The sequence below is a fragment of the Bufo gargarizans genome, chromosome 3 (assembly GCF_014858855.1).
Source record: "Bufo gargarizans isolate SCDJY-AF-19 chromosome 3, ASM1485885v1, whole genome shotgun sequence".
NCBI lineage: Eukaryota > Metazoa > Chordata > Amphibia > Anura > Bufonidae > Bufo > Bufo gargarizans.
Window position 1 is genome coordinate 372,777,611 of NC_058082.1, and position 24,031 is coordinate 372,801,641.

Consider the following 24,031-nt stretch of genomic DNA (forward strand, 5'->3'; position numbering starts at 1 on the left):
CAGAATTTTGTCTTATATTAAAAAAGGTATGAACTCGCAGGACAGGAATGCAATATTGACATTATACAAAGTGTTGGTGTGGCCTCAACTGGAATACGCTATTCAGTTATGGGCACCAGTCCATAAGGTGGATGCCCAGGAGTGAGAAAAAAGTACAGAGGAGAGCAACTAAACTCATAAAGGGGCTGGGAGATCTTAGTTATGAGCAAAGACCAAATGACTGGGAAAAAATAAATAAAAAATTGTAGTAGTGAAAAGGTATACGTCCACACTATTCATAAGTCAAGCACATATCATTTAGGACGTTAAAACACATACATTTTTTATTTATTGGTAATCTATATTAAGAACACACAACAGGGTGTATGACCTAAAACAGTAATCAATAATGGGCTGATTGTGGGTCAAATAGACACTATATGGTTCCCTATGACTGCATACCTATAACACTAGTTTAGCACTAGAGACCCATTAAGTGTCTGCCAGTCAGATGAACACAATCATGTACTAGGACCCAGATTCAAGAGGTACAGCACTAGGTATTATGTGAATCACATTGAGCAATTTGTGTTATATACTAGTGTATATTGTGCCATTGTATCACAAGAGTCCAATAGGTGAACACAATGTGGTTGGACCTCAATTCCAGAGGTTGGGACCCAGGTAATATATAAAATCTCATAGGGCAGTGGTGCCATTTAGTGTATGCTATGCCACTATATCATAAATGCCCAATATAGTCAAACCTCCAGATAGAGACAGAGTACCCGGTGCAAGGCTCAATAAAAGCAACAATGTTGCCGCTGGATACACGATAGTCACCCAGAAGATGGCCATGCACTTTGCCATCCACTGAGGACAATTACAATGGTGCCTCACTCAGGCCAGTAAGATGAACACCTGATATGGCTCATATACCGCCAGTCATCAGCACTAACTGGCCTGAGTATGTATAATAAAGGGATCAACGCGTTTCTATGCATTTAATAGCACACTTCCTCAGGAGCAATTAATGCGTTTAGCACCAGAAAACAGACACCCCATTATTGCTTACGGTTTTAGGTCATACACCCTGTTGTGTGTTATTAATATAGATTACCAATAAACTTTTTTTGTTTTGAGTTTTAACGTCCTAAATAATATGTGCTTGACCAAAGGTTAAATGAACTGAATTTGTTTAGCCATGAAAAAATACGCCTATAGGGGGGGCCATGATTAACCTGTAAAAATATATAAAACGGACCATGCAAAATATATATAGGGAAGCTATTCTGTGTTAAACTCCCTCAAAAAACAAGAGGCCACTCCCTACGACTGGAGAAAAATAAAAATAAAATTCAGTCATAAGAGGCGACAAGCATTCTTTACAGAGCTGCGAATCTCTGGAATAGCCTACATCAGGAGCTGGCTACAGCAAATACAGCAGATGGCTTCAAAAAAGGTTTAGATTACTTTAATTTAAAATAACATTGAGGCGTATTACAATGTACAGGAATCTTGTTCTACACACCCTTTCCCTTTGGTCCAACCCCGTTTTTTTTTTTTTATCTGATAATTCTTTATTATCAGTTTTTTGTCTTTTTTAGCATCAATATGAGACCGTTTACAGACAATAGGCATGTACAGTAACAGTCATATACAAACCGGATTCCAAAAAAGTTGGGACACTAAACAAATTGTGAATAAAAACTGAATGCAATGATGTGGAGATGGCAAATGTCAATATTTTATTTGTAATAGAACGTGGATGACAGATCAAATGTTTAATCCGAGTAGATGTATCATTTTAAAGGAAAAATAAGTTGATTCAAATTTTCACGGTGTCAACAAATCCCCAAAAAGTTGGGACAAGTAACAATAAGAGGCTGGAAAAGTAAATTTGAGCATAACGAAGAGCTGGAAGACCAATTAACACTAATTAGGTCAATTGGCAACATGATTGGGTATAAAAAGAGCTTCTCAGATTGGCAGTGTCTCTCAGAAGCCAAGATGGGTAGAGGATCACCAATTCCCACAATGTTGAGCAGAAAGATAGTGGAGCAATATCAGAAAGGTGTTACCCAGCGAAAAATTGCAAAGACTTTGCATCTATCATCATCAACTGTGCATAACATCATCCGAAGATTCAGAGCATCTGGAACAATCTCTGTGCGTAAGGGTCAAGGCCGTAAAACCATACTGGATGCCCATGATCTCCGGGCCCTTAAACGACACTGCACCACAAACAGGAATGCTATTGTAAAGGAAATCACAGAATGGGTTCAGGAATACTTCCAGAAACCATTGTCAGTGAACACAATCCACCGTGCCATCCGCCGTTGCCAGCTGAAACTCTACAGTGCAAAGAAGAAGCCATTTCTAAGCAAGATCCACAAGCTCAGGCGTTTTCACTGGGCCAGGGATCATTTAAAATGGAGTGTGGCAAAATGGAAGACTGTTCTGTGGTCAGACGAGTCACGATTCAAAGTTCTTTTTGGAAATTTGGGACGCCATGTCATCCGGACCAAAGAGGACAAGGACAACCCAAGTTGTTATCAACGCTCAGTTCAGAAGCCTGCATCTCTGATGGTATGGGGTTGCATGAGTGCGTGTGGCATGGGCAGCTTGCATGTCTGAAAAGGCACCATCAATGCAGAAAAATATATTCAGGTTCTAGAACAACATATGCTCCCATCCAGATGTCATCTCTTTCAGGAAAGACCCTGCATTTTTCAACAAGATAATGCCAGACCACATTCTGCATCAATCACAACATCATGGCTGCGTAGGAGAAGGATCCAGGTTCTGAAATGGCCAGCCTGCAGTCCAGATCTTTCACCTATAGAGAACATTTGGCGTATCATAAAGAGGAAGGTGCAACAAAGAAGGCCCAAGACGATTGAACAGTTAGAGGCCTGTATTAGACAAGAATGGGAGAGCATTCCTATTTCTAAACTTGAGAAACTGTTCTCCTCGGTCCCCAGACGTCTGTTGAGTGTTGTAAGAAGAAGGGGAGATGCCACACAGTGGTGAAAATGGCCTTGTCCCAACTTTTTGGGGATTTGTTGACACCATGAAATTCTGATTCAACATATTTTTCCCTTAAAATGGTACATTTTCTCAGTTTAAACTTTTGTTCCGTGATTTATGTTCTACTCTGAATAAAATATTAGAAGTTGGCACCTCCACATCATTGCATTCAGTTTTTATTCACGATTTGTATAGTGTCCCAACTTTTTTGGAATCCGGTTTCTATATAGTATAAACAATACACAACACATGACTATAAAATATATGTCAAATATCCACACATCAAATCATGTACAATATGCATCCTTAACATAAACCCTATAACCACCCATCAACAAGTGACCCTTCAATCCCACCCCCCACCCAGACCTTATAAGAGCAGGAAATGATTATAGCAGCTTCTCCTCAACTGCACTCTTAGCGTGTCAGCACAGGATAGATCATTCGTATATTAACATCTAGCCCTAGTTTCAGATCGCCTATACTCCCATATAGTATTAGCATCTAATAACCAACCTCCCATGCATCCACATCTTATTTCCATGTAGAACAGTCATGACATCAGGCACTGGCTGCTGTGTGCCACCAATATGTGCACCCCTCTCTGTGCGCTTTGCCTCTTAATTTGCCAGCCACGCGCTGTCTGTGGCGACAACTGTGCCCACCTGCCCCCATCCATTTCCTCTGCCCCGCTCTGTGTTCCCTTATGCGGTCCCCCTTCTGTACCTGATGGCTGCGGCTCTAAAGGAAATAAAAATTTAAATTGCCATTTCACAAATCCTATAAAAAATTTAATTAAATAAAGTACACATAATTGGTATCGCCGCATCTGTAATGACCTGATCTATAAACTGATCACGGTACCAATCCCGCATGGTGAACGCTGTAAAAAAGAATAAACAATGGCAGAATTGCTGTTTTTTGCTTCACCTCCCAAAAATATTTACTAAAAAGTGATCACAGAAATCATATGCATCTCAAAAATTATACCAATAAAAACTACAGCCCAACCTACTAAAAATAATCCCTCATACAACTATGTTGACGGAAAAATAAAAGTTATGGGTTTTAGATTTTGGCGATGAAAAAAGAAAAAAAAGTTCAATAAAAAGTGATTTTAGGATTTAAAAGTGGTAGAAAAAACAAACAAAAAAAATACACTATATAATTTTGGTGTCGCCATAACCGTAATTATCCCACAGAATAAAATTATATCAAATATACCACATGAAGAACCTCATAAAAAAATAAAAAACACAGACAAATGCAATTTTTGCCCATTTCACCTAAAAAAATGAATAAAAAGCACTCAAAAAGCCATATAGACCACAAAATTGTACAAATAAAAATTACAGCCCATCCTGCAAAAAAACAAGCTCTCATGCATTGATGGAAAAATCAAAAAGTTATGAGTCTTTGATTTGGTGATGCAAAAAAATAAAAAAATAAAAAATAAATAATATTTAATAAAAAGTGATTTTATGATATAAAAGTAGTAGAACATGAATAAAACAATATAAAATTTGGTATCGCCAGAACCGTATCAACCAACAGAATACAACTATCAAATATACCACATGGAGAACCCCATAAATTTTTTAAAAAAATGGTAAAATTGAAATATTAAAAGGGGTTATCCCATCTTAGTCAATGGGGGCATATCGCTAGGACATGCCCCCATTGTCTGATAGGTGCTAGTTCCACCTCTGGGACCCACACCTACAACGAGAATGGAGCCGGGGAGAGTTGTGGCTGGCACAGCTCCCCGCCTCTCCCATTGAAGTGAATGGGAGTGCACCGCGCATGCGCGGCCAACGGTCCCATTCATTTCTATGGGGCCGACGGAAATAGCCGAGCCAGCGCTCGGCTATTTTCGGCGGCTCCATAGAAATGAACGGAGGGCGGCTGCGCATGCGCAGTGCGCCCTCCTCCACTTTCTCTGCTCCGTTCTCCTTGTAGGTGCGGGTCCCAGCGGTGGGACCCGCACCTATCAGACAATGGGGGCATATCCTAGCGATATGCCCCCATGTCTAAGATGGGATAACCCCTTTAAGCACTTCACCTCAAACAATTTTGTAAAAAGCAATCAAAAAGTTATATGTACCTAAAAATTGTACCATTAAAAACTAAAGCTCACCTCACAAAAAATTAGCCCCCACACAGCTCAGTCAACAAAAAAAAAAAAAAGTTATGGCCCATAAAATATATTTCAGCAAATTTCAGGTTAGAAAATGCAGATGCCACTCTTTTCCTTTTGAATTCTGCCATCTGCTCATACAGCAGTTTACAACCACTTATAGGGTGTTGTCTTATTCAGGTAATGGGTAACAAATTATGGAGTGCATTTTCTCCTGTTATCCCTTGTTAAAGTGAAAGAATTGGGCTTTTTTGTGAATTTTTTTGTAAAAAATATAATTTTTCATTTTCACAGCCATGTCTTTATAAATATTATGAAACACCTCTGAGGTAAAAGTGGTCAGTAAACCGCTCAATGAGTTATTTGAGGGGTGTAGTTTCCAAAATACGATTTCTACTGTAGGGATGCCCTAGTGTGCCTTCAAATATGACACGACACTCAAAAGCTATTCCAGCAAATCTGCTCTCCAAAAACCATATATGTTGCTTGTTTCCTTCTGAACCCTGCCGTGCGCCCATACAGCCGTTTATAAACATAAATGGGGTGTTTCTGTAAACTGCAGAATCAGGGTAATAAATATTAAAGGTTCATTTTGCCCTTAACCCTTGCTATGTTATAGAAACAAAATTGGATTAAAATAAAAAATCTGCACATAAACTGAAAATAGTAAATTTCACCTTTATTTTCCTTTAACTCTTGTAGGACACCTAAAGGCTTAACATGGTTTGTAAAACCAGTTTTAAGTAATTTGAGGGGTGTAGTTTCTAAAATGGGGTAATTTATGGGCGTTTTCTATTATGTAAGGACCTCAAAGTGACTTCAGAACTGAATTGGTACTTGAAAAAGTTGGTTTTGAAAATTTTATAGAAAAGTTGAAAAATTGCTTCTTAAATTCGAAGCCTTCTAACGTCCTAAAAAAAATAAACAGATTTTCAAAATGATGCCAACATAAAGTAGACATATAGGGAATTTTAAGTTAAAATGATCTAATGAGGTATCACTATCTGACTTTAATGCATAGAAATTAAAATTTAGAAAATTATTATTTTTCAAAATTTTCTGTAAATTTAGGGATTTTTTTTAATATAAAAAGGTAAAACATATTGACCCAAATTTACCCCTAACATTAAGTACGAGATGTCACGAGAAAACAATCTCAGAATGGCTTGGATAAATAAAAGTATTCCAAGGTTATTAGCATATAAAGTGACATGTCAGATTTGCAAAATGAAGCCTGGTCATAAAGGTGAAAATTGGCTTGGTGTTGAAAGGGTTAACATCTATGTAACTACCGTATGTCACTGATCGGAAAGGAAGTAATTAACACAGTTATGAAATAATGTGGATTTTACAAATACCATCCACACGATACAGGAAATTTCTGCATATAACTTAATATGCTGCAGGCTTAAAATTGATACCACAGGTCAAAATTTATGCCCCTGATTTCACACTTTGCAACGCAAAGGGTGAAATCTGTGGCAAATCCACAGCAAAAAATAAATAAAATAATCACATCTAACTCCTGCCAATTTTGCAGTTGATTCATTGCAGATTATGTCTCAGATCCACAACAAAATCCATATTTCCTGCATCTAAATACATGTTGTGTGAATGTATCCTAAAGAAGTCTGCATTTAGGATGCACGCCTTTGGGGTAAATGGGTAACCAAATAGTGTGCGTCGGTGCACCCACTCACATTATTATTTATTATTTTACTCACTAATCTAGCACAAACATATTCCACTGCACTTTGCAGACATCATCCTCTCACTCACTCACTGTCTGCAGTGAAGCTTACAGTCTGAGTTCCCCATCAGTATGTTCTTGGAGTGTAGGAGAAAACTAGAGTATTCAGAGGAAACCTAAGTTAACACTGGGAAAATACCATGTAGATGTTGTCCTTGGTCACATAGGAACCTAGGACCCCAATGCTAACCACTGAGCCAATCCTAAAAAATGATTGTAAACAATTATTTTCTGCTCACTTGTCATATCTACTTAGCTTTCTCTGCCAAACCATACAAAATATGCAAGCAGTATAAATAGCCTAAATGGTTGCAGCTACATATATAATGCTCAGAAGAATTATATGAAGGTTTTGGTCATTTTAAACTCCAACATTGACTTCAATAATGTCCTACCTGCTGAACTCTGCTGGGATCATCTAGCTGAAGTTTAGCAATCACACAGCCAGGCTCAAGAACAGCCCCAGGGCGCTTCACATAATGTATACATCCCGACTCCATGGCAGTCAAGGTCATCACCATCTTCATGACCTGTTACACAAGGAAAAAACCCAGTTACTCCTACATGTAAAGTACACATATTACATTACCATTAGAAAAATATGCCTGGTGTCTTGAGAGCTGCAGGGTCTAAGGAGACACTGATCAGTTCTTTCTATATACAATGCATTTACATAGGGCTGTTTCCCTTGTAACGGGGGCTCCTTTGAATTTCCCAGTGCAAATTAGAGAAAAAAAAAGTCAGTGTCCCCCAAAGATCTTTTTAATGACCCATTGGGACCACTTTATATTACAGGAAAAAAAAAATACAATAAAATAAAATACAAATAATAAAACTAAACTACCACCATTATAGATCTACACAAATGGAACTGATTTTAATAAAGAGTTGTGCAGCGCTAAGATGTAGATGACCTATCCTCTAGATCTTGTCCGATCAGCTGTTTGAATTTGTAGAGGCGCTCGTGCATTCACTTGAATAGGACAAGCAGTTACACTGTTCCACCTCCACAAGAGCGATAACATGCAGGCAATTTTGAGTCAGAAGCAGTGTTCGCACAGGCGCTGCTTCCACTTCAAACAACTGATCAGTGGGGTGTTGAGAATTGGATGCCCGCAAATCTGATATTGATGACCTATTCTCAGGATAGGTCATCAACGTCTTAAGCCTCATTCACATGTCTGTGTCCGTGCTCAAATCCGTGAGCAGGTGATCAGTGATGCATCCGTGAAGCTGTTCGTGAAGGATCTGTGTGTGTCTGTTTTATGCTGTCCGTGTGCCATCCGTGTTTCACTGACCCTGCACAGCTGAAAAATAATTTTCAAACCCACTCTTCCTAATGATCTGTGAAACAGGTGCAACACGGATGGCATACATGGCTTTCAGACCCATAGACTATGGGTACTTTCACACTAGCATTATTCTTTTCCGGTAAAGGGTCTCAATCCCGGGAAAGAACGCATCAGTTTTGTCCTAATGCATTCTGAATGGAAAGCAATCCGTTCAGTATGCATCAGGAGGTCTTCCGTTCCGTCAAAATCCCGAAACAATACCGCACTTGCCGGATCCAGCATTAATTTCCATAGAGATGAATTAATGCCTGATCCAAGTGTTCTGGAAATTGCTGCATAGCTGGATCTGGTTTTCCGGTCTGCGCAAGCACAGGGATATAGTAAGTTTTGCTTTTGATCTTAGAAAAAAATTAAAGACCGGATCCATTTATATCGGTATATCACTGGATCAGTGTAACAGATCCGGAAAAAAAGCTATCCGTTTGTATACGGCTTGCCATTGCCGGAACTGCCTGCTGGATTGTAACAACGCTGGTGTGAAAGTACCCTATAATGGGCATGATGGATCCATGAACACTGACAAAATAGAGCACACATCCGTGCTAAAAACACTGATGCCTGAATACAAACATTAAAATGAATGGGGACGTGTGCTGTCCATGGAGAACACTGACAGCACACGTCTGTGGAACACCGACATGTGAATGAGGCTTTAGGCTACATTCACATCTGCGTTTTTCCTGTATCAGTCATGGATCAGCAAAAATGCTTCTGTTAGGCTAATACAACCGTCTACATCAGTTAAGAACGGATCTCGTTGTACTCTCTAAAATGACCAAAACCATTACAAGTCAATGGGCACCAAATCGGTTTTCTTGTGTGTCCGAGAAAACTACTCTGGCACCATTGACTTACATTGTGTTTCATGTCAGATCTGTCTTGCACTGTATCCCATGCAGGGTCAGGGGGCAAACAGGGCAAATGCCCAGGGTCCCCTTTCTCAAAGAACCCCCCTGCTGCTTGAAAGTTAACTGGGCCGATGGTGAACCTTTTATCCTCCCCCTGCTCCATGACTGGCACTCCAACATGCTGCAGCGGTCCGCTGCTGTCCACCCCGCACAGTCTCACCAGACCTCAGTGAATGCACAGCATTAGAATCCTGCTGCCACAGACATCGTATGTTCTGTGTGGGTGGGGCTAACATAGCTCCACCCCCATCCTTTGCCTGCACTTGCTCCAGGCTGCAAGGCCCAAACCAGACTGGGATGACTGGGCCTTCTACTGCATCCGACCCCCAGGCTCTGACCTCAGCTGCTGGATTGCAGGAGTTCCACGGGCCTTCTTTTCAAAGAACATGGCCTGTTCCCTCTCCAGCTGGTAAGTCCATCCAGTAAAAGGCATGTAGCAGAGTCTGTGGAGGAGGGGGTGCAGGGTTGCACTCTCATTGTAGCAGCCCTGCACTGCCCTCAAGTATTGATGGTCACTGATCTGTGAGTTCCCTGTGTGAGTTGTGTGTGCTCCCTGTGCCCCCCATATGTGCTCCCTGTGTCACACACAGTTATGGGAGATCCGTGGACGACACACTGTTATGGGAGATCCGTGGACGACACACTGTTATGGGAGATCCGTGGACGACACACTGTTATGGGAGATCCGTGGACGACACACTGTTATGGGAGATCCGTGGACGACACACTGTTATGGGAGATCCGTGGACGACACACTGTTATGGGAGATCCGTGGACGACACACTGTTATGGGAGATCCGTGGACGACACACTGTTATGGGAGATCCGTGGACGACACACTGTTATGGGAGATCCGTGGACGACACACTGTTATGGGAGATCCGTGGACGACACACTGTTATGGGAGATCCGTGGACGACACACTGTTATGGGAGATCCGTGGACGACACACTGTTATGGGAGATCCGTGGACGACACACTGTTATGGGAGATCCGTGGACGACACACTGTTATGGGAGATCCGTGGACGACACTGTCATCCAGAGATCCTCCATAACGGTGTGCATGTACAGCATTATCTCCATTCACTACTATGGAATTGCCATTGATCAGCTATTTTCAGAGCACTCCTAGCATAATGGAGGATGACCATGCATGCACATTGTGCTCTCCCTTCACTTCAGGGGCCCGGATGGGACAACACCTTTTTTTCTGCTTGTAGTTTTTTATAAACTGCACCATGAAAAAAAATAAAAAATGATGCAGGATTCATGTCCGGAATTTCCTTTGAAAATGGGCATTAATGAAAATCCACACCAAAACTGCATCAAAAAGCGTGTTATAAAATGTATCAGAAAAAACACATTCAAGAAATGCAGATTCTGCATTAGGTTTTTTAAGCACAGAAACTACTCTGTGTGAACATACCCAAAGCGGCTGCAGGATCAGCAGCTTACAGTCGAAAGGCTAAAGAGAGAATGTGGCATTCTACAATCCGCTGCTGTGGTTGCAACCGCTGTCTGTGCCTACAAAATCCTGTCAGACCTCTGGTCCAATATTTCAGGATTTGGGGCCCTACTTTCAATTTTTGTACAAGGCCATACTTTGTCTAAAACCGGCCCTGATCCCATGACGCACTCAAAAACGTTGCTTGAAGCACTTTCGTGTGCATCATGGGAACACAATGAAATGGAATGGAATACATTCTAGTGCACTCCGTTCAGTTCAGTTTTGTCCCCATTTACAATGCATGGGAACAAAATTAAAGCATTTTCCTCTGGTTTTGAGATCCTATGACAGATCTAAATACCAGAAAAGAAAACGCAGATGTGAACGTGGACTTTGTGCTGCAGAACCACTTTCATAATTTCTTTTGGTGTCAGATTGCATATTTAAAGAATAAAGGAGCTATAGTTTAAACAAATTTTAATAAATACATTTTTAAATCCCCAAATAAAACTAAAAAAGAAAATAAATGAATAAAAACCCTAGATATCATAGAAACATAGAATGTGTCGGCAGATAAGAACCATTTGGCCCATCTAGTCTGCCCAATATATCTGAATCCTATGAATAGTCCCTGGCCCTATCTTATATGAAGGATAGCCTTATGCCTATCCCATGCATGCTTAAACTCCTTCACTGTATTTGCAGCTACCACTTCTGCAGGAAGGCTATTCCATGCATCCACTACTCTCTCAGTAAAGTAATACTTCCTTGTATTACTTTTAAACCTTTGCCCCTCTAATTTAAAACTGTGTCCTCTTGTGGTAGTTTTTCTTCTTTTAAATATGCTCTCCTCCTTTACCGAGTTGATTCCCTTTATGTATTTAAAAGTTTCTATCATATCCCCTCTGTCTCTTCTTTCTTCCAAGCTATACATATTAAGGTCTTTTAACCTTTCCTGGTAAGTTTTATCCTGCAATCCATGGACCAGTTTAGTAGCTCTTCTCTGAACTCTCTCTAGAGTATCTATATCCTTCTGGAGATATGGCCTCCAGTACTGCGCATAATACTCCAAGTGAGGTCTCACCAGTGTTCTGTACAGCGGCATAAGCACTTCACTCTTTCTACTGCTTATACCTCTCCCTATACATCCAAGCATTCTGCTGGCATTTCGTGCTGCTTTATTACATTGTCTTCCCACCTTTAAGTCTTCTGAAATAATTACTCCTAAATCCCTTTCCTCAGATACTGAGGTCAGGACTGTGTCAAATATTCTATATTCTGCCCTTGGGTTTTTACGCCCCAGGTGCATTATCTTGCACTTATCCACATTAAATTTCAGTTGCCAGAGTGCTGACTTTCCTAAATCCTTTTCCATTTGGCGTTTCCCTCCAGGAACATCAACCCTGTTACATATCTTTGTGTCATCAGCAAAAAGACAAACCTTACCATCGAGGCCTTTTGCAATATCACTTATGAAGATATTAAACAAAATTGGTCCCAGTACAGATCCCTGTGGAACCCCACTGGTAACATGACCTTGTTTTGAATGTTCTCCATTGACTACAACCCTCTGTTGTCTGTCACTCAGCCACTGCCTAATCCACTCAACAATATGGGAGTCCATGCTCAATGACTGCAGTTTATTGATAAGTCTTCTGTGTGGGACAGTGTCAAAAGCCTTACTAAAATCTAGATATGCGATGTCTACTGCACCTCCACTGTCCATTATTTTAGTCACCCAGTCAAAAAAATCTATAAGATTTGATTGACATGATCTCCCTGAAGTAAACCCATGTTGTTTTTCATCTTGCAATCCATGGGATTTTAGATGTTCCACAATCCTATCCTTTAATAGGGTTTCCATTAATTTGCCTACTATTGATGTCAGACTCACTGGTCTATAGTTGCTCGATTCTTCCCTACTACCTTTCTTGTGAATGGGCACGACATTTGCCAATTTCCAATCTTCCGGGACGACTCCTGTTACTAATGATTGGTTAAATAAATCTGTTAACGGTTTTGCCAGCTCACCACTAAGCTCTTTTAATAATTTTGGGTGTATCTCATCAGGCCCCTGTGACTTATTTGTCTTCACTTTAGACAGCAAACTTAGAACATCTTCCTCTGTAAAGACACATGCATCAAACGATTTATTAGTCATCCTTTCTAGTGGAGGTCCTTCTCCTTCTTTTTCTTTTGTAAAAACTGAACAGAAGTATTCATTAAGGCAGTCGGCTAGCCCTTTATTCTCTTCTACATATCATATAAAAAAAAGGTTTTAAAATTAATCCCTGCCGCTGTGTTCTGCCTCCATAGCTCCGCTGCCGACACTGCAGACCACGGGTCTCTCCTGTGACATTGTGCATGGGAGAAATGTCACTACTGCGGCTAGTCATTGGCTGCATAAGCCACGTGAGCCGTATCAAACCAGATGTTGATGCAGGGAGACTAGTGACCTACAGGGTAGTGATAATGCAATGGAGAAGGGTTCAGGTATGCATGCTTCTCACCATGGGTCCTGCCAACCTGTGGGGTCTTCAGAAAAGGCCCCCAGTGGTGAACACCCTTTTAAGAACTTTTCAGGCCTGGTCATTAAAGGGTTAACCTGCCTAGAGGATTGTGCCAAAGTTACCACACAACGTGCCCTATTTTGATACATTTGGGTTTGCTCTCCATCACCAACTTGCAAATTCATGCATCTTACAACAAATCTACTACATTCTGGTGATAAAGGATTACTCTGGCACCTACTGTATGAATGGGGACAGAAAAAGTATAGACAGACATTTAATTTGCCAAGTAGTACACAATTTAAAATGTATGAAAATCACATTCATCAGTATTTATTTTCTTGCTGTTTATATAGTGCCAACATAATATGCAGTCCTGAACATAGATTATAACCACCTATATTAGTCATGCTAGTACAGTGGTATCAAGGATACCTCAGGATACAATGCCTCAGACTACGATCCAACCAATCAAAATGGCCATTTCTCTGGTAAAACACCTGTTATAGTTGTCTAATAGCTCCTCTTTATTGCACGGTGTGGTACTACAAGTCCTATACTGCCTTGTTTGGGGCAGGTTGAGCCGCTCTATTATATTTTTATTGTACACTGTGTACTATAAAGGACTCTGAAGTTCCTTCCCTCATCACAGAAAGTGATTACAGTTTACAGTTTCCAATATCTATTCCTGGCTGTTATACTTAAGGGTGTCCTTTATCTATCCAAGTTATCTGCCTTTTTTTAATTAAAATTCATTTTCTCACATCTTGGGATTACATTTTGGAGACCAATTACTAGTTCTCCAGAGTTACAGACTTTCCAGAGTTTCAACATACAATGGTCATCCGTGAACCAATTATATCACAACTTAGGAGACTACTGTACTCTATCTGAATTAACACCTTAGTACCTGCAGGTTTCCTTGTGCGTCTTCAAGTAACATTTTTAAGAGCTATGTATAACATGTATATGAAATGCTTAGCACAAAAATAATCTTTTAAAGGGCATCTGTAAGCAGATTTGTACCTATGAAGCTTGGTCAGCATTGACAGCGGCATATAAAGGGTTAATCCGCCGGCATCTGTATTATGACTGATCAGCCACACACAGCGCCTGTGCCCACCAGATCTGCATGGCATACCATTACGTTAATTTGCAGGAAGTTACTTCCCGCTGTGACGCAACAGTATGTTACATGTTGGGAAGGGGTTAATATATGCAAATGTGCCTCTAGAAGCAACGCTCAGCTATCTGTAGCTGCTGCGCCCACTGCACTTTCACTGACAGGGCCAGGCAGTAGGCTAACCAGCAGTTCTCTTCTCTAGTGCAAGAGTATTTCCTGTACTGCGCCTGTGACAGATACTAAAGTACATGGCACAGTGCGAGACTTTAGGAGTCAGGGCCAGGCATGATGAGGTTTACACTGCCTGGGCCCTGTCAATCAAAGTGTAGAGGGCACAGCAGCTGCGGAGAGCTGAGCCTCTAGGTGTAATGGCAACGCCACTGTTTATCCTAGAGGCTCATTTATAAATATTAAAGCATAATTTGAACATGGGACCAACACAGATGCCTTTAGCTGCCAAGAGCACATGCAACGGGTCACCCAGATTGATAGGTCCATATCTGCTGACAGATGCCCTTTAATTGTAGTACTTCAACATTTTTAGAAAGGAAAAAATAAATGCTTTTGAACCGCCACAATATTAATTGCTCTGCATTACCTCAATCTCAGCATAGCATTGGCCTGCAAAGACATGGCCTCCGTCCTCCACCACATACTGAATAAGTTTGCCAGCAGACGGAGAGCGCAGAATGGAAGGATCATTTTCCTTTTCAAAAACACAAGTTTTATTTCCGATAGTGATACGGTACCTACAAGAAAATACATTTAGCAGAACTGCAGGAAAAGAAAACAAAGTGCTTTCAGTTATAAGACACTTACTAAAGTGATTGTGCCTACACTTTGTCGTAAACCTTTCCACAATTTGGTGCATTCTGGTGCATACTGTCACAAGTTCTAAAACTTATTTATGAAACAAATAGACCAAAAATTGTAATCGACTGCAACGCACTCTAAGAAGGGTGTGGCTTAAGATGTGCTGTGCACCACAATGAAAGCAGTCATGTAAGTTAAAGGGAACTTGTCACCGGGATTTTGGGCATAGAGCTGAGGACATGGGTTGCTAGATGGCCGCTAGCACATCCGCAATACCCAGTCCCCATAGCTCTGTGTGCTTTTATTGTGTAAAGAAAAAACGATTTGATGCATATGCAAATTAACCTGAGGCATGTCCTGTACGTGAGATGAGTCAGGGACAGGACTCATCTCAGGTTAATTTGCATATGTGCATTAAATCGTTGTTTTTTTGAAACAATGAAAGCACACAGAGCTATGGGGACTGTGTATTGTGGATGTGCTTGCGGCCATCTAGCAACCCATGTCCTCAGCTCTATACACAAAATCCCGGTGACAGGTTCCCTTTAAAGGGGTTCACCGGCCATTTAATATTGATGACCTATCCTCAGGACACCCGGCACCCCTGCCAATCAGCCATTTAAAGAGGAGGCTCTCGCCGCACTGCTCCTCTTCACTGTTTACCTCCTCGCAGTCACCTCTGCAGCAATGAGCAGGTGTAATTACACCTAAGGCTACTTTCACACTAGCGTTCATGGGTCCGTTCGTGAGCTCCGTTTGAAGGAGCTCACGAGCGGACCCAAACGCCTCCGTCCAGCCCTGATGCAGTCTGAATGGAGCAGATCCGCTCAGACTGCATCAGTCTGGCGGCGTTCAGCCTCCGCTCGCCTCCGCACGGACAGCTGAACGCTGCTTGCAGCGTTCAGCTGTCCGCCTGGCCGTGCGGAGGCGAGCGGATCCGTTCAGACTTACAATGTAAGTCAATGGGAACGGATCCGCTTGAAGATGTCACCATATGGCTCAATCTTCAAGCGGATCCGTCCCCCATTGACTTTACATGGAAAGTCTGAACGGATACGCTCAGGCTGCTTTCACACTTAGAATTTTTTCTAAGTTATTAATGCAGACGGATCCGTACTGAACGGAGCCTCCGTCTGCATTAATATGATCGGATCCGTTCAGAACGGATCCGATCAAGCGCAAGTGTGAAAGTAGCCTAAGGCGCGCGCCTCCTCTTCAAACAGCTGATAGGCGGGATTGCCGGGTGTCGGACCCCCGCCGATCTGATATTTATGACCTATCCTGAAAAAAAAAAAAAATCATGCAAAATATCAGCTTCATGGGTGAATATTAGCTAGTAGCTCAGTTCATTGAGGTTTAGCAGACATTCACTATTCAAGGTTTTGCATACGGATTTCATAATGGACCAGCGTAATATTTACCCTGCAGTATTTTGTAGCCTGCTAAACAATGTGAATATACTGTAACTCCATCACATATTTATTTACCTGCCATAAAAAAAATTGCCGACATCAGAAACAATGTCACAATGAGACATTTCCTGTTTAGTAAGCTTATTGTTTACATGGTATCTCCAGAAGCCTTTTACATGTATATAGGGTTGGTGTCAGCACCCAGCATATCCGGGCAAGTGACGGGGCCCACTGCGCTGCCATGAGCGCTTCAATCAATACAGATGGAAGCGCTCATTGCTGAAGCGCAGGGAGCTGCAGTCCTTTCACTTACACAGTTTCAGACTGGAGCAAGGGACCATCCATCCTCACATGAGGTCGGCTGCCGCTGTCCTCCTTACAAGCTCTTGTGCTACGGAGATTCAGACACGCCCCCTTTTCACTCCAGCAGAGAGGACATGTTGCCTTACCAGCTTCAGACACGCCCCCTCTACACAGGATGTGCTGCCTGAAGAGGAGAGAGACCCCAGAGGCTGGGGGGGCTGGTGGCGAGGTCAGGGAACTCTTCAAGCTGCTGCTGGATGCTGTAGTAGACCAGCAGCTTAAATGCTATTTGTTATTTTACTGCCTCATTAAGCAGTTGGCCTTCATGACACCTACCCCCATACCCTGTCCGATCTAATCCCCTGCTGTCTCCTTTCCTCCCTCATGTATAGAGCTCCTGTTCCAAACTACCATCTCCTATCGCTGCCCTGCACAGACCTTCTGCCTTCTAGTTATATGAATCCCCCTCAGAGCCCCATCCACCTTCTTTCTTAGTCCATAAGTGAGGGACATGAACATGTGGAGTCAGTGTGGGTAGAGATACATGGAGCTAAACACAACAATAAATTACTAATAGGAGTTTACTATAAACCACCTAATATACCAGAGTCCACAGAAAATCTACTACTAAACAAGATAGACGAGGCGGCAAATCATAATGAGGTGGTTATTATGGGGGACTTCAACTACCCAGATATAGACTGGGAAACTGAAACTTGTATATCTCATAAGGGAAACAGGTTCTTGGCAATAACCAAAGACAATTACCTCTCCCAACTGGTTCAGGACCCGACTAGAGGGACGGCCATACTTTACTTAGTATTAACCAATAGGCCGGACAGAACAACAGACGTGCAGGTTGGGGGACACCTGGGAAATAGTGACCACAAAGTAATAACCTTCCAATTATCATTCAAAAGAGCGTTTCTACAGGGAGGAACAAAAATACCAAACTTCAAAAAAGCTAAATTTAGCCAACTAAGAGAGGCCATAGGCCAAACTAACTGGAACAAAGTCCTCAAAAATAAAAATACAGCCACAAAATGGGATATCTTTAAAAACATCCTAAAATCTCATTGTGAGAGGTACATACCGTATGGGAATAAAAGGTTAAGGAACAAAAAGAAACCAATGTGGATAAATAGAACTGTAAAGAAAGCAATAAATGACAAAAAGAAAGCATATCATTCACTGAAACAGGAGGGGAGCACGGAAGCACTGAAAAACTATAAGGAAAAAAATAGAACATGTAAAAAACAAATAAATGCGGCCAAACTAGAGACCGAGAGATTAATTTGCAAAGAGAGTAAAACTAACCCTAAAATGTTCTTCAATTATATAAATGTTAAAAAGTATAAATCTGAAGGTGTTGGCCCTTTAAAGAGTAATGAGGGGGAAGTCGCAGAGAGCGATGAGGAGAAAGCAAAGCTGTTAAATATTTTTTTCTCCAATGTATTTACTGAGGAAAATAAATTCCCCATTAAAAGTGTCCTGTCTGACCCAGGAAGAAGTACATCAGCGACTTAAAAAGATTAAAATAGACAAATCGCCAGGACCGGATGACATACACCCCCGTATCCTAAAGAAATTTAGTAATGTCATAGCCAGACCCTTATTTCTGATATTTGCAGACTCTATACTGACAGGGAATGTCCCACAGGATTGGCGCATGGCATATGTCAGTGATGGCGAACCTATGGCACGGGTGCCAGAGGCGGCACTCAGAGCCCTCTCTGTGGGCACCCGCACCCTGGAAAAAGTCTATGGTGTACCAAATTGCCTTAGATGTTTACTGCCATCATCAGTGCAGGGCGCACTATGAACAGCACAGGCAGTGCACTGAATGTAGGCAGGCTATTATAAATGATAAAGTACATGGAAGATATACTACATTAGACTGTAGTATTCAGGTTACATTGCCGTGTTGCCACTTTACGATAAATAAGTGGGTTTTAGGTTGCAGTTTGGGCACTCGGTCTCTAAAAGGTTTGCCATCACTGGCATATGTGGTGCCAATATTCAAAAAGGGGCCAAAAACAGAGCCTGGAAACTATAGGCCGGTAAGTTTAACATCTGTTGTGGGTAAACTGTTTGAAGGTTTTCTGAGAGATGCTATATTAGAGCATCTCAACAGAAATAAGCAAATAACGCCATATCAGCATGGCTTCGTGAGGGATCGGTCATGTCAGACTAATTTAATCAGTTTCTATGAGGAGGTAAGTTCTAGACTAGACAGCGGCGAATCAATGGATGTCGTATATCTGGACTTCTCCAAAGCATTTGACACTGTACCACATAAAAGGTTAGTATATAAAATGAGAATGCTCGGACTGGGAGAAAACATCTGTATGTGGGTAAGTAACTGGCTCAGTGATAGAAAACAGAGGGTGGTTATTAACGGTACACACTCAGATTGGGTCACTATCACTAGTGGGGTACCTCAGGGGTCAGTATTGGGCCCTATTCTCTTCAATATATTTATTAATGATCTTGTAGAAGGCTTGCATAGTAAAGTATCAATTTTTCGCAAATGACACTAAACTGTGTAAAGTAATTTACACTGATGAGGACAGTATACTACTACAGAGGGATCTGGATAGATTGGAGGCTTGGGCAGATAAGTGGCATATGAGGTTTAACACTGATAAATGTAAAGTTATGCACATGGGAAGGAAAAATGCAAGTCACCCGTACATACTAAATGGTAAAACACTCGGTAACACTGACATGGAAAAGGATCTAGGAATTTTAATAAACAGCAAACTAAGGCTACTTTCACACTAGCGTTCGGGTGTCCGCTCGTGAGCTCCGTTTGAAGGGGCTCACGAGCGGACCCGAACGCAGCCGTCCAGCCCTGATGCAGTCTGAATGGAGCGGATCCGCTCAGACTGCATCAGTCTGGTGGCGTTCAGCCTCCGCTCCGCTCGCCTCCGCACGGACAGGCGGACAGCTGAACGCTGCTTGCAGCGTTCGGGTGTCCGCCTGGCCGTGCGGAGGCGTGCGGATCCGTTCAGACTTAGGCTGCTTTCACACTAGCGTTCGGTATTCCGTTCGTGAGCTCCGTTTGAAGGAGCTCACGAGCGGACCCGAACGCAGCCGTCCACCCCTGATGCAGTCTGAATGGAGGCGGATCCGCTCAGACTGCATCAGTCTGGTGGCGTTCAGCCTCCGCTCCGCTCGCCTCCGCACGGACAGGCGGACAGCTGAACGCTGCTTGCAGCGTTCGGGTGTCCGCCTGGCCGTGCGGAGGCGTGCGGATCCGTCCAGACTTACAATGTAAGTCAATGGGGACGGATCCGTTTGAAGATGCCACAATGTGGCTCAATCTTCAAGCGGATCCGTCCCCCATTGACTTTACATTGAAAGTCTGGACGGATCCGTCCCAGGCTATTTCCACACTTAGCTTTTTTTTGCTAAAATAATGCAGACGGATCCGTACTGAACGGAGCCTCCGTCTGCATTATTATGGGCGGATCCGTTCTGAACGGATCCGCCCGAACGCTAGTGTGAAAGTAGCCTTACAATGTAAGTCAATGGGAACGGATCCGCTTGAAGATGTCACCAATTGACTCAATCTTCAAGCGGATCCGTCCCCCATTGACTTTACATTGAAAGTCTGAACGGATCCGCGCAGGCTACTTGCGCACTTGCGCACTTGCGAATTTTTTTAAAGTTATTAATGCAGACGGATCCGTACTGAACGGAGCCTCCGTCTGCATTAATATGAGCGGATCCGTTCAGAACGGATCCGCCCGAACGCTAGTGTGAAAGTAGCCTAAGCTGCAAAAAACAGTGTCAGGCAGCTGCTGCCAAGGCCAACAAGATAATGGGTCACATCAGAAGGGGCATAGATTCCCGTGATAAGAACATAGTCCTACCACTTTACAAATCGCTAGTCAGACCACACATGGAGTACTGTGTACAGTTCTGGGCTCCTGTAAACAAGGCAGACATAGCAGAGCTGGAGAAGGTCCAGAGGAGGGCATCTAAAGTAATAACTGGAATGGGGCAACTACAGTACCCTGAAAGATTATCAAAATTAGGGTTATTCACTTTAGAAAAAAGACGACTGAGGGGAGATCTAATTAATATGTATAAATATATCAGGGGTCAGTACAGAGAGATCTATCCCATCAGCTATTTATCCCCAGGACTGTGACGAGGGGACATCCTCTGCATCTGGAGGAAAGAAGGTTTGTACACAAACATAGAAAAGGATTCTTTACGGTAAGAGCAGTGAGACTATGGAACTCTCTGCCTGAGGAGGTGGTGATGGTGAGTACAATAAAGGAATTCAAGAGGGGCCTGGACGTATTTCTGGAGCTTAATAATATTACAGGCTATAGCTACTAGAGAGGGGTCGTTGATCCAGGGAGTTATTCTGATTGCCTGATTGGAGTCGGGAAGGAAGTTTATATTCCCCTAAAGTGGAGAAAATTGGCTTCTACCTCACAGGGTTTTTTTTTTTTGTTTTTTTTGTTTGTTTTTTTTGTTTGTTTTTTTTGCCTTCCTCTGGATCAACTTGCCTTCCTCTGGATCAACTTGCGGGATAACAGGCCGAACTGGATGGATAAATGTCTTTTTTCGGCCTTATGTACTATGTTACTATGTTACCCCTCTTGTCCATCCAGGGCCCCCGGCCCCTGTCTCACTCCTCTGCCTCATTATGGTGGAGTCTAAACCGCATTAATCATAGGGACCTTCTAAAATCTCAGGGTCATGAGACTGTGCCCCCCCCCCACCCCGTACTGTGCCCCCTTATACCCTGTTACCCGTTTAGTAACAGTGTTATCATACCCTGTACATGGCCCCTAGTCATTCCCTATATTGTGCCCTTTTATAACCTTTTATCCCATCACTGTATGGTGGTGCTATACAGTCACTGTATGGCAGTGTTAGCCAGCCACTGTATAGAGGCATTATCCGGTGACTGTATGGCGGTGGTATCTAATAACTGTATGGCAATAACTATCCCCTTCCCTGCCCACACCACCTTTTTTAGACCTGGCATGAGTGGGGAAAAGTTGCAGATTGTGGCGCTAAGGACCTTTGCGCCACAATCTGTGTCAGAAATATGCCTAATATAGGCATTTCCGAGTTAATAAATTACCCCCTAATTGTATTATTCCAGGGTTGGGCTAATATCGTTAAAGTATATAGATTCTAGTGTATTATACTATGCCCTGTATTTCCCAATAGATAAATGATCGTTGGGAAACACAGTCCTCACCCCTGACCACCAGGCCCAGGTTGTGCGCTCTGTCAGTACATGGCAGCCTCCCCTCAATGCCCTACTGTGTACTAGTGCTTATTCTGACACTAAGGCTGGGTCCTCATCACATTTTTGCCATCCGTTTAACCACCTCAGGACCGCCGTACGCAGGATTGCGTCCTGGCGGCGGCCCTGCTCTTCTGGGTGGACGCATATACGCGTCCTCCTGCAAGAGCCGAGATTTCCTGTGAACGCGCGCACACAGGCGCGCGCGCTGACAGGAACTGAAGGTAAGCGAGTGGATCTCCAGCCTGCCAGCGGCGATTGCTCGCTGGCAGGCTGGAGATGTGATTTTTTTAACCCCTAACAGGTATATTAGACGCTGTTTTGATAACAGCGTCTAATATACCTGCTACCTGGTCCTCTGGTGGTCCCTTTTGTTTTGGATCGACCACCAGAGGACTCAGGCAGCTTACTAAAGTAGCACCAAACACCACTACACTACACTACACCCCCCATGTCACTTATTAACCGTTTATGAACCACTGATCACCCCTGATCACCCCATACAGACTCCCTGATCACCCCCCTGTCATTGATCACCCCCATCATTGATCACCCCCCCCCTGTCATTGATCACCCCCCCTGTAAGGCTCCATTCAGACGTCCGTATGATTTTTACGAATCCAAGGATACATGGATCGGATCCGCAAAACACATGCGGACGTCTGAATGGAGCCTTACAGGGGGGTGATCAATGACAAGGGGGTGATCACGCATATAGACTTCCTGATCACTTCCATGTCATTGATCACCCCCCTGTCATTGATCACCCCCCTGTAAGGCTCCATTCAGACGTCCGTATGATTTTTACGGATCCATGGATACATGGATCGGATCCGCAGAACACATGCGGACGTCTGAATGGAGCCTAACAGGGGGGTGATCAATGACAGAGGGGTGATCACCCATATACACTCCCTGATCACCCCCTGTCATTGATCACCCCCCTGTCATTGATCACCCCCCTGTAAGGCTCCATTCAGACGTCCGCATGTGTTTTGCGGATCCGATCCATGTATCCATGGATCCGTAAAAATCATACGGACGTCTGAATGGAGCCTTACAGGGGGGTGATCAATGACAGAGGGGTGATCACCCATATAGACTCCCTGATCACCCCCCTGTCATTGATCACCCCCCTGTCATTGATCACCCCCCTGTAAGGCTCCATTCAGACATTTTTTGGGCCCAAGTTAGCGGAAATATATGTATATTTTTTTTGTTTGTTTTTTCTTACAAAGTCTCATATTCCACTAACTTGTGTCAAAAAATAAAATCTCACATGAACTCACCATACCCCTCACGGAATCCAAATGCGTAAAAAATTTTAGACATTTATATTCCAGACTTCTTCTCACGCTTTAGGGCCCCTAAAAAGCCAGGGCAGTATAAATACCCCACATGTGACCCCATTTCGGAAAGAAGACACCCCAAGGTATTTGCTGAGGGGCATATTGAGTCCATGAAAGATTTAAATTTTTGTCCTAAGTTAGCGGAATATGAGACTTTGTGAGAAAAAAACAAAAAAAAAAAAATCAATTTCCGCTAACTTATGCAAAAAAAAAAAAATTCGATGAACTCGCCAGGCCCCTCATTGAATACCTTGGGGTGTCTTCTTTCCAAAGTGGGGTCACATGTGGGGTATTTATACTGCCCTGGCTTTTTAGGGGCCCTAAAGCGTGAGAAGTCGTCTGGGATCCAAATGTCTAAAAATGCCCTCCTAAAAGGAATTTGGGCCCCTTTGCGCATCTAGGCTGCAAAAAAGTGTCACACATGTGGTATCACCGTACACCGTACTGGGGAATGTGTTTTGGGGTGTCATTTTACATATACCCATGCTGGGTGAGATAATATCTTGGTCAAATGCCAACTTTGTATTAAAAAAAAAATGGGAAAAGTTGTCTTTTGCCAAGATATTTCTCTCACCCAGCATGGGTATATGTAAAATGACACCCCAAAACACATTCCCCAACTTCTCCTGAGTACGGCA

The 24,031-nt window shown here is 42.8% G+C and overlaps 1 protein-coding gene across 3 annotated transcripts in view; it reads right to left on the minus strand.

Annotated features, from left to right (window-relative positions):
* The window catches only part of ACACA (acetyl-CoA carboxylase alpha), a 932,629-nt gene that overhangs the window by 750,944 nt on the left and 157,654 nt on the right, over positions 1-24,031 (minus strand). For all 3 annotated transcript variants that reach the window (XM_044288111.1, XM_044288112.1, XM_044288113.1), the window contains exons 18-19: positions 14,837-14,987; positions 7,292-7,426 (exon numbers count right to left, since the gene is read on the minus strand). In XM_044288111.1, the coding sequence (XP_044144046.1) occupies positions 7,292-7,426; positions 14,837-14,987 (286 nt within the window). The remainder of the gene's footprint in view (positions 1-7,291; positions 7,427-14,836; positions 14,988-24,031) is intronic.